The sequence below is a fragment of the Ciona robusta genome, chromosome 8, assembly GCF_009617815.1.
Source record: "Ciona robusta chromosome 8, ASM961781v2".
In the NCBI taxonomy this organism is placed as follows: Eukaryota; Metazoa; Chordata; class Ascidiacea; order Phlebobranchia; family Cionidae; genus Ciona; species Ciona robusta.
In genome coordinates, this window is record NC_143242.1 from 4267165 (window position 1) to 4277639 (window position 10475).

At 36.3% G+C, this 10475-nt stretch overlaps 2 protein-coding genes across 2 annotated transcripts; one reads left to right on the forward strand and one right to left on the reverse strand.

Moving 5' to 3' along the window:
* Nucleotides 1-3: 3 nt before the first annotated feature.
* LOC149732494 (uncharacterized) lies at nucleotides 4-4145 on the forward strand. The gene is made up of 4 exons (XM_089883281.1): nucleotides 4-234; nucleotides 601-741; nucleotides 1081-3510; nucleotides 3955-4145. The coding sequence occupies exons 1-4, from the start codon at nucleotides 4-6 to the stop codon at nucleotides 4003-4005; spliced, it is 2853 nt and encodes a 950-aa protein (XP_089739407.1). The 3' UTR covers nucleotides 4006-4145.
* On the reverse strand, nucleotides 4130-9317 carry LOC149732495 (pleckstrin-2-like). The gene is made up of 9 exons (XM_089883295.1): nucleotides 9192-9317; nucleotides 8642-8818; nucleotides 7857-7982; nucleotides 7402-7573; nucleotides 6078-6232; nucleotides 5777-5889; nucleotides 5308-5392; nucleotides 5020-5179; nucleotides 4130-4665 (listed from the first exon to the last, which is right to left on the reverse strand). Exons 1-9 carry the CDS (start codon nucleotides 9237-9239, stop codon nucleotides 4511-4513), a joined length of 1191 nt encoding a protein of 396 aa, XP_089739421.1. The 5' UTR covers nucleotides 9240-9317; the 3' UTR covers nucleotides 4130-4510.
* Between the last annotated feature and the right edge of the window lie 1158 nt (nucleotides 9318-10475).

Sequence of the window (10475 nt, forward strand, 5' to 3'; positions counted from 1 at the left end):
AAAATGGTACGACAAACTAAGAATACATTTCCTCGTCTCTTTGAGAGGAGCACCCCTACTGTTGGGAAGGTTGATACGAATCAACAACCAGATTTAGAAGGCAGGAAGAAAAAGAAGAAGAGTAGAATGTTAAAGGACATACGGTCCATCTCCGATTGGGAGAGAGTCTTCAGTTCTAGAAAAAGGACTTTGATGTCAAAAGCATTGGAGCTTGAACATGCAACAGGTGCTATTGTAAGTAGGAAAGAGGTTCTTTAATTTATGTTTTATATGGGTGACGTGATGTCCTTGTCAAAGATGTGAAATTTAAGTCCCAAAAAAACTACCACTGGCAAGACTAGTAAATGATACACAAGTAAAAATCATCTATTTATATATTCAATATAAAATTCTAAATATTAAGTACAAAAATTTTTGATGCGCTAAGTTGTAATTAACATTTTTTTCCCCTAAATTTGCTTTATTTTCTTGTAGATAAAATATTTACATAGGTTTTTAATAAACATACAGAAACTGCCCCAGCAGAATTATTACAACTTTGTACCTCATTCTAATGTAAGTCTCTCACTGGTGATGCTGACGTGTACTACTAATCTGCAGGTCACTGTAACAGTTCGAGTCAGCAACAATGTTTATTATTATGCAAGTAGTCAAGTTGTTAAAGACATTTTGACGAAAACTCCTTTATTGAAAGGCAACAGCTTCCATGTCACAAAGAAGAGCTTAGCTATAGGACTTTATGTAAGTTAGACTTTTTGTTTCACCTTGGTGTAAACTATCTAGTTCTTTCTTTTAGTTGTAGACTGCAGTTTTTTCCATATTGAAAAATACACTTGAACAGTTGGTGTTCATTTGCCAAGTAAAGCTAAAATGTCCATGTTGATGCCACTACAGTAGACACTGTTTTCTTTGACTTCTATACCTACACACTCCTACCACCCTTATTGTTAGAAAATCATTTCAGTCTTAACAATCTCATTATTGTCATCTCTTACATGTCGACCAAACACAGTTCAGAAACCTGTGGTTTTACCCTATTATTACAAAGTATATTCACTAATGAATATCTTTCCGCCACAGGGGTTAACGAATGCTTGTTCTGACACTGAAAGTCAACACAACCCACAACCATCGACCTCAACTGAAAATAGACCATCAACCAGCAATAACGCACCAGTAACACCAATCGTTACAACACCAACTAGACAACCAGCACAGAATGGTAGGTCAGTTAAATCCCCATCCGCAAGGACAGCATTAAATACCCATCAATCATCAAAACACCCCCCACAGCCCCCCATACAATCCACCCCAATCAGACCAGACCCTCCCCAGATTAACTTAACCATCGCCTCTACCTCGAAAACGCCACCCCCCACTGTGCCGCAAGTCATCATACCTTCCGATTCATCTTCCGAATCAAGTGATTCCAGTTCTTCTGATGAATCAGATTCAAGTTCGGAAGAATCTTCCTCAGAATCTGAGAAATCGAGCACTAAACCTTATGTTCCTGATGTAAAACCATCGCCAAAACCAGATCCTTGCCACATACAACACCCAATACATCTTCGTAAAACTACAGCTTCAGCTTCAGTCACTAAACCCCAACAATCAGCCACCAATAAGTCTCCAAAAATTTCCAGGAAACCTGCTTCAACTTTTGCCAAAACATTCGATAAAGTTTTCTCTCCAAGCAAAGAAAAACCCCAAGAACAAATTCGTAATAAACCTAATACCAGAAGTAATTCAACTGTTACAGATTCTGTTAACCTTCCAAATCCAGAACAAGTTACTGAACAATTTTTCCCAATAAATAGTGACTCTTTAGAACAAAATCCATCGAGCTCTTTGCTACAAAAGCCACCTAGTAAAAAGAAACCAAACCCTAACCCAGTTACATCAAACCCAACACATAGCGGAATACCAAAACCTGCCGAGCTTAACGTTATTAAAAATTCTTTACCTGAGATAGAAGAACAAACAGAAAGTTTGAAAAAAACGAACCAACGTGCGTTTGTTTCTAGAGAAGCAGCGCGTGCATCTGCTCTCAGTTCTCCTGGTCAATCGAATGTAATTGGGAACAAATATGGCTTTGCTGAGGGCAGTCTAGGGGCTTATCTGCTAAGTTTACAAATGTTCAAAGAAGAAGACATAAAAAACAGCAGTGATCCTAGATCTTATGACTTTTTAAACAATATTGCTGCTAAGGCTTTACAGGATAAAATTTTAATGGAAAAGACAGAAACAAGTGAAAATAGAAATGAGTGTAAAACGGATGACGGCAAAGTTGAAATTAATGCAGAGAATAGGCCTAGTACATCTATGGATCCGACAAGTACAACTAAGCGTAAAAAACCTGAAGGAAAGTTTAAAACTGAAAAAGATACTCTAAATAATAACATAAATGAAGCTTCAAAACAATTCACCTACATGGAAACCATGATGCCAAATACATATCAAAAGACAAAGGTTAAACAAATGGATAATGGAGTAAAGATGAAAAAGAATGTCAAAGAACAAACTAAACACCAACGCATGAATGCTGAGGAACAGAATCCGAGTTCACCTCAACATTTTTTTTTTGACAGGAACGGGGACAAATCAAATGGTGGGGAGAATGGGACAGTTGTTAAAGATTCCGCTCTAATACAAGGCCATGATTCAAGTACTGAAAAAAATAGCAATCACAGAAAATCACCAGTTAAAAAAACAACAAGGAAGCGTGTGAGACAAAAAAATCAAAAGAAAAATTCTACTAATAAAAAAGTTGAAAATGTAAATCATGAAGATTTAAAACACAGTCGACCTGAGCAAACAAAACAGATTACAAACGGTCGCGAAAAGCGCTATTCGCTGTCGGAAAGAGGTAACCAAAGGTATTCCAATCATGGACAAGCATATGATCAATACCACTGGAGGTCTCCAAGTTATAGATCTAGATGTATTTCGGAGCCCTCACATCCTGTGAGGCATTTTGGAGCTCCCGAGGTTCAGAGAACTTGCTTCAATATCTCCGCCCCTCTGCAAAGCGAGAATCAAAGTCCAAACAAGCAGAAGCGGGGAAATAATGAAAACATTCCAAACAAAAGACTTCGAGTTGAAGTAGTACCTACTAAAAGGTCAAATCCGAACAAAAAGACACCAAAAATTTCATCTAAAATATCAAAAGCTTCCCCTACAGTTCAAACCCCTTCCCAGGACAGAATGTTTCCAAACACATCATCGATGCGTGGCTTGCGACATCAATGTCGGAAACATTTTGAACAGTACTTATCGAACACATATTTACACTCAGACATATCATTAAAAGGTTATGTAAACAAATTGGAGAAACGAAAAGAACTTCTTTTAATTCCACAAATATTGACGCAGCCGAAGTGTTTCAAAAAACTTGCAAATGATTTGAAGGAGCAGTTGAAGCCGTATTATTCAAACTCAACAAGAACTTCCACATTGAACAAGTTCGTATGTGATGCTTTAAAAGGATCTTCATGTTTTGAAATTTATAACGTGAGTATTCTATTTATGTTGTTGTTTTGGGTTTAGGAATTTGAGTTATTCATCCATGGTTGCCAATTTCATGTCCACAGTCGGGCTGTTGAAGCTTTTGCATTGTATGGATAAGCATACATTACTTTTGGTTGGTTTGGTCATTGACTTTTAGTGAGTGGAAACTTCAGTGACTTATTCATGGTTGTCACTCCTATGCCCACGCCACAGGTTGGGGTAAGATGGGACACCTTTTTATTATATTTTCTCATCCCATTTGGTAGTAAACTAAAGAACTTTTAGAAAATTGTATACCATATCTTCACATCTCCCATGAATCGCTGTTAATTGTTTAAAACACGATTGGAAAATTTGGATATTATGTGCGAAAGGTGTCCGCCTACCCAACCCTACTATATATAAGTTAACTCTTTAAATTCTAAGTTGTAACTCTTTTTTTTTCAGGGCAAATGGTTAAAACGAACCCCTCTTTTAAACCCTGCACCTCCTCCATGACAGGCTTTTAACTCAATTTAATTTTACCTTAAACTCTGTGTTCCATCTGCTATACGTTATCACTGCCAATGTTGAAGTGCTGCTGTAATTAGTTGGTGCCAATGTGTTGCATATTACATTACAGTTTCAAACCAAAAGAAGAGTGTATTTTATGTTGTTGCAAATTACATAAAAGACGCATACATATTTAACATGTAATTTTACAACTTATTTTACATTTCATTTTCTTGCAACATGTTTTCAAAGGTAACACAGTAACAACAATATCAAATTTTGCCAGATGACGTAACGAATTGCGTCATTAAATGTGTGACGTCATTCTTACGGTTGGTCATATTTTGTTTATTGCACCATATTTCCCGACTCTTAGTGAAGTCCTCCGTTAAACCACACATAGTGACGTCATCAGTTAAGTGAGGTGGTCGATTACGTCAAATAGTGAAATCATTAGTTACGTCGTAACGTTAAAAAGAATAACGTATCCTAACATTGGAAACCCAGTGTTTCACGATTGATTATTGTTGCTTCTGCGGCATAATGGCTTGATCGCTCTGATCCAATCATCGCGTTCGGAATCACTGGTAGCGATGATAAGATAAAGAGAACCTGAGGCGACTTTAACACAGAAGAGGTGATCGGGTGGGTTCGCCATTTTTAATGCTGGATAAGGTAAGGTTTTAAAACTTTACTTTGGTTTAAAATTTAAATGTTACGTTTTTACAGACAATCTGTTCCTTGTGCCGCAGTAAACGGAATTGATTTGAACCAGTTTAAGTTCCAGGCAATAGTATTAAAAGGCATAGGGTTATATAGACGTGACAGTTCCCACCCATGAGGGTAATACAAAAGACCAAAACTGTTTATATACAGTCTACACATTAATTCGGCAGTTTGACTATACCGTCTACACAGCTCTACGCTGATTAAAATGATAGACAGTAGGTTTTAATACAGAAACGAGATTTATAATTTAAATGATGCACATTTGCAATACTTTATAGTGTATTTACTTACCAACTTCCGCTGCGATTTTTGCAACCGGAAACACTGTTGCGCCACGAAGGACCAATGTGTTTAAAATCTTTCGATTCTTTTTTGATGGATCAAAATAAGACAAAGTACCCGAATCTTGTAAAACAAAACAACGACACTTCCAAGACGGCACAAAATGTCCCTTAAACATACCAATGTTATAAAACTAAGTACATTAAGAAAACGTTTAAATTTAACACGGACGATTTGTTTTCACATATTTTTAATTGGACTTTTGTTTAAAAAAAAGTTATTTAATTTTTTTCTTACCCTTTTAAACAGGATCCCACGTTTTAATATCCGCCCTGGTGGTAAATCTTTTGGCAAGTTTGTAGAATCCTTGTGTTTTAAAGTGCTGCGTATAAAACATAAACTTTATTGTTTATTAAGGTGCATGGAAACGAAACATATATATATAGTAGTAGGGTGGGGGAGGATGGGACACCGTTTTATTCTATTTTCTCGTCCCATTTGGTCGTAAACAAAGAATATTTACAAAATTATATTCGTAGCACCGTGACTCTAATAAATATCGTTAATTGTTTAAACCATGATCCGGAAAAATGAGTATTAGGTGCGAACGGTGTCCCACCTCCCCCCAGAGTGCTATAATCGCTGAGTAACGTAAATACGGGGAAATGGAAAACGACAGCTAGTATATATAAAAATCATGCTTACTATATCCAGAAACCGTCGTAACCACTGTGTAGAATTATTTTATAAGTGAAATTTCATATACCTGATTTTATCTGTGGGTACTGGTGACTTTATAGATAAATCGTCTCTGCTTTGTGACCTCACAGAGCTCAAATAAGTGCTCGACATACTTTTTAACGATGACTCATCAGTTAACTGAAAGAACAATTAAATGAATGTAATTTATTTATCCTCGCGTGGCGGGGAAACGTCAGTCATTATAACACGGATGTTTTGTCCCGTGCAACTATAGTGCCTGTTTACCACGCAGTAAACTTTCTACGCCACAATACACAATTGTTATGTAACAATCGCAAAAAAAACACGTGATAAATTCAACCAACCAGCTCGTAGTAATGAAGGTCGGTAAACGGTAGGGAAGTGACGTCAGGTGTTAAGCATTGGAGCAAACCGACCCGAAGTAACCCTGAAACTGTCACTTCTGCTTCGCTACCAGTTAAACCCATATTGGTCCACATCCATTGCTGGAGTCCCAGGCCTGTATGAAAATAAGTCTTAGTTTTAATCCGGTGGTTATGTATGGAAAGTCCTTTAGAGATTTATAAGCTAAGGTCATGGGATTTAGAAGTTGGCCCATTTTACCCCAACACTCAAAACTGTATATGGGTAAGATCCTACGGCGAGATACGTCAGGGGACTTGAGATTTGAACCAGAGTTGGCTCATGGTCCCCTTTCAAATCGCTAACAGAATTTATTGCTGTTTTTCGCATCTTTTACCGTTTTTCTTGAAACTTGATTTAAAAAATGATTGCAAAGTAACATAAGAAATACATTTTAAACGCATTGGTTGTAAATGTTTAGTTGAATGTTGCCATACTGGAACGTATTTAAATACTGAGACTATAACTTCTACTTTAATGAGAATCGCCCTTTGTTGAAAACGAAATCGAATGTAAAAACTCTCTATTTCATAAAAGCTATACGCAATCATATACAAAACAACGATTGTATAATGCTTAAAATATCCCAAATTAATTAAATACGTGACGACTAAATCCGAAACCGGCAGTATTTCGATTTTTTAAACAATGTATTCAAACTATATAAACGAGGTTTGATGACGCCACGCACGTTACTGTTTTAAATATAATTTAATGTTTCCTAATAAGGCAATACATGTGTAAATGTAATTATGACTCCAAGTTAAAAATTGAAACGCAATAAACGGTTAGATTGGAAATAGCTTTCTTTGGATGTTGCGCCCAAAATAAACGAACATTAAAAGAATATGCGATCCTCGTGTATAAATTTGGCGTGCGTGTCCCTTATAAATGGCTAGCGGCATTTAATTTTAAATTTGCTTAATATACTCGACAACTTGGTACATTGCAAATAATAATAAACGGAACTAATGTAAAGTTTAAATTAACCCGCTTTAGGCAATATGGGATATTATGTGCTTTTTCATGGTACCCATCTTAAGGTGGCTGTACACAGTATCCGGAATTCGTCCGTTTCGTCTGTTTTGTCCGGGTTTCGCTGCCGCATGCGGAATTGGACACGGGTTTGCATACGACTTTGCATGCGAATTCGCACGCCGGACACTGTGTACAGCCACCTTTACCCTTCTTATTATCCGATTAGAATTATAACTAAGATTATGTTTAGTTAAACTAAAATAAACGCTTTTAGTCCAACATACCAACCTGAGAATCCATCAGTATGCATGACCCCATCAATCATACGAGCTTCTTTTTCCACTCCACCATCCGCCATGTTACCAAGGCTTACCAAAGTTTTCGCGTGTTTTCGGATTTCCGAAGTTGGTTCGGGCAGAAGTTCGTTTCGGTTTAGCGGAGCTAGCAGACTTCCAGATTCCTGCAAATGAGTTGTGGAATTAGTTTGTCCAGATGTTGTTTACGGGTTGTCCTCTGTCATGCTTTTGATTTATACTTCAATTTTAACGTAATAATACCTCAAAAACACCACAACATGGCAACTTATTTTCAGTATCCATACCAATGACGTAGTAATAGTTTGTGACGTCATTAAATGCGAACCGTTTTCGCGAATATGACGTAACCTAATCCTGTCTCGTTAATCGCGCTAAAAAAAATTCAGCCGACGTCATTATGACGTATTAACACGGTTACCTACTTACCTTGCCGCCAGACGAAAGTCGGTTGATGACGTTTTGTATGACGTCAGTCCATATGTCAAACTCTACCTTGGTAGGGGCTTGCATTGGATATTCTACTCCAGTTGCTGTAGTTACTTTGAATACGTGCTGTACATAATATAACATATAATTGTTTTTTATCTCTTTGAATATGGTAGCAAAGTCATAGTGTTAAAAAAAAAGCAAAAGGAATCAACAGCAAATCGACAGTCGTTAAATATGATATAGATAAAAGGTATGGGAAAGAGCAACAGTTAAAGCGTGGCTGTTGAACCTAACAGAGGTAGTCTACAAAGCATTTGCATTGAATCAGGCTTCGTATGGCTTAGTCGTGAGGTGTGTAAATTGTAATGACGTAAATTTACAACCGAAAATTGAAGGTTTCAATCCCTAAAGGTTTGTTTTATAAAATTTAAAGACGGGATTTTCCAAATCAGTTGTCGAGACATACAGTTTTTCGAATGATGTCACAAAACGTGAATATTAATGCTGTTTTTATTCAATTATATGATTTTGTATCACGTAGTCAAATCGTTTCTTCGTATATTACCGTTAAAAATGAGTCTAGGCGAGTTATAACATTGGTGTGTTTTTATAAACGAAACATATATACTGTATTCATACAGCCCATGCTCACTGTCGAGTTAAAACAGGGTTCTCCTCTTGTACATCAGATAGGCTAAACAGGAAGTATTCATAAACCCCAAGCTCACTGCCTTACACATATTTCCCATTCAACACATCTTAATACCTTAATCTTTAATTACCTCTCGTTTTAATTCTTCCGAAGTAGAACCATCCACCAACACATTCTTTTTGGCAAGCGTTGAGTTTTCGAGCGCTATCCTTCCGTGGGGAACGGTGTGTTTCTGATTCTTATAATAACGCAGGGAGTTGTCAGATAACTTGAACCACCTTGTCTTCCAGTTATGTCTTACGTGTCCCTGTGAACAAAGTTGTATTGCCATTAAAATAACATTTACATAAACATTTTTCTATTAGATCGAATTAACGTCGAATAAGACCTCAGGTATACTCAACATAATAAAACTGAAAATATTCCCTAGAAATATGAATATTTCATATTTCCTAATCCTTTTTTTAACGAATAACGTGTGATACGGTTAAAAAATATTAAATTTTCTTTGTTTATACCAAATGGGACCAATTAAAAGAGAACAAAACAGTTAAGAACCATCCTATACCCCAACCTACTATATATAAAATCATTTACCAAGTGGTAAACTAACATAATCGTCAAATAACCGTTTTTTTTAATTTACTAGGGAAAATATTGCAGCTTTTAATTAAACTTACCCGTTTTGTTAGGAACCCTTCCATAAAAAGCTGACCATTTTTCGACATGTTTGATTATAAATTACAAACTTAGGAACTACGCCAAACTTAACGATTTTTTGTTAACCTGTAAAAAAATGATTTTATTTTAAAGACACATGGTTACTAAAACGCAATTAAACTTTTGCTGTGCTGCTGCTGGGCGCTATATAATCCTTGGGTGGCTCATTTTTTTATATTAAGGGCTTGTATATTTTTATATGATTCTGAACAGCACTATCAAACCTTATAAAACTTTTTAAAAACCAGTGTTAATCTAAGGTCAAGTGTCATTACATAGTGTTTGCTATTTATAAGTATACACTTTTGTCGTGTAATACGCCATGGCAGTTCAGAAATGCCGATGACGCTTTTAAATCTAGACATCATAATCTGAATATAGATTACACGCGCCTTATGTAAATGCCATATTACTTAAATTTTTTATTTATTTCGGAAATTATAACTTTAGTGTAAATGAAAGCAATAGTCTTAAATTTACACATATAGTAGGATGCGGGAAGATGGGACACCTTTAGCACAGAATATCTAAATATCCTGATTGTGTTTTAAACAATCAACAATGGCCTATGGGAGTCGTGAAGATACGGTTTCATAATTCTTTGAATTTTCTTTGTTTACTACTAAATAGGACGAGAAAGTAGAATGAAAAGGTGTCCCATCTTCCCCCACCCTACCATATTATACATAGTATAAGCTGATATAAACCAATGCTCTCATTCTCGATTTCTAATTAGGTACCTGCTGTACTCCCTCAGTCTGCAATAGGTTTACCTTCTGAACTAACTGAGTGGCTCATTGTTTCTATAGTGTTGCTTCCCGAACACGTCATAGGCTACTGTATAGGGCTATGACACCAATATATACTTTTACGTGACGCTTTCATCCGTTCATTGTTACATGCTTAATTGATTGCGCTGTAACGCTTCTATTCACGGCACAGCGTTGAACACCTTACACATGTACATATACTTCAATACAAACAAGAAACACACATGATAACCCATATGATATGATTTTCATTTAAAACGTTTCGGTTAAAAAATGTCAGAGGTTAAACAGTGCTATTCTAGTTGTATTAAAACTGACTAGAAAATCTGTGTTTTTATCCATCTTTAAACTGCTCTTGTTTTCCATAGTATGGCTGATTATAAGCCTTCTATTAGATTGCTGCGTATAGATCAGCCGCGTCACGCAAATGGCATACACAAAGCACGGCTCATATATAATACATATCCCTGTATA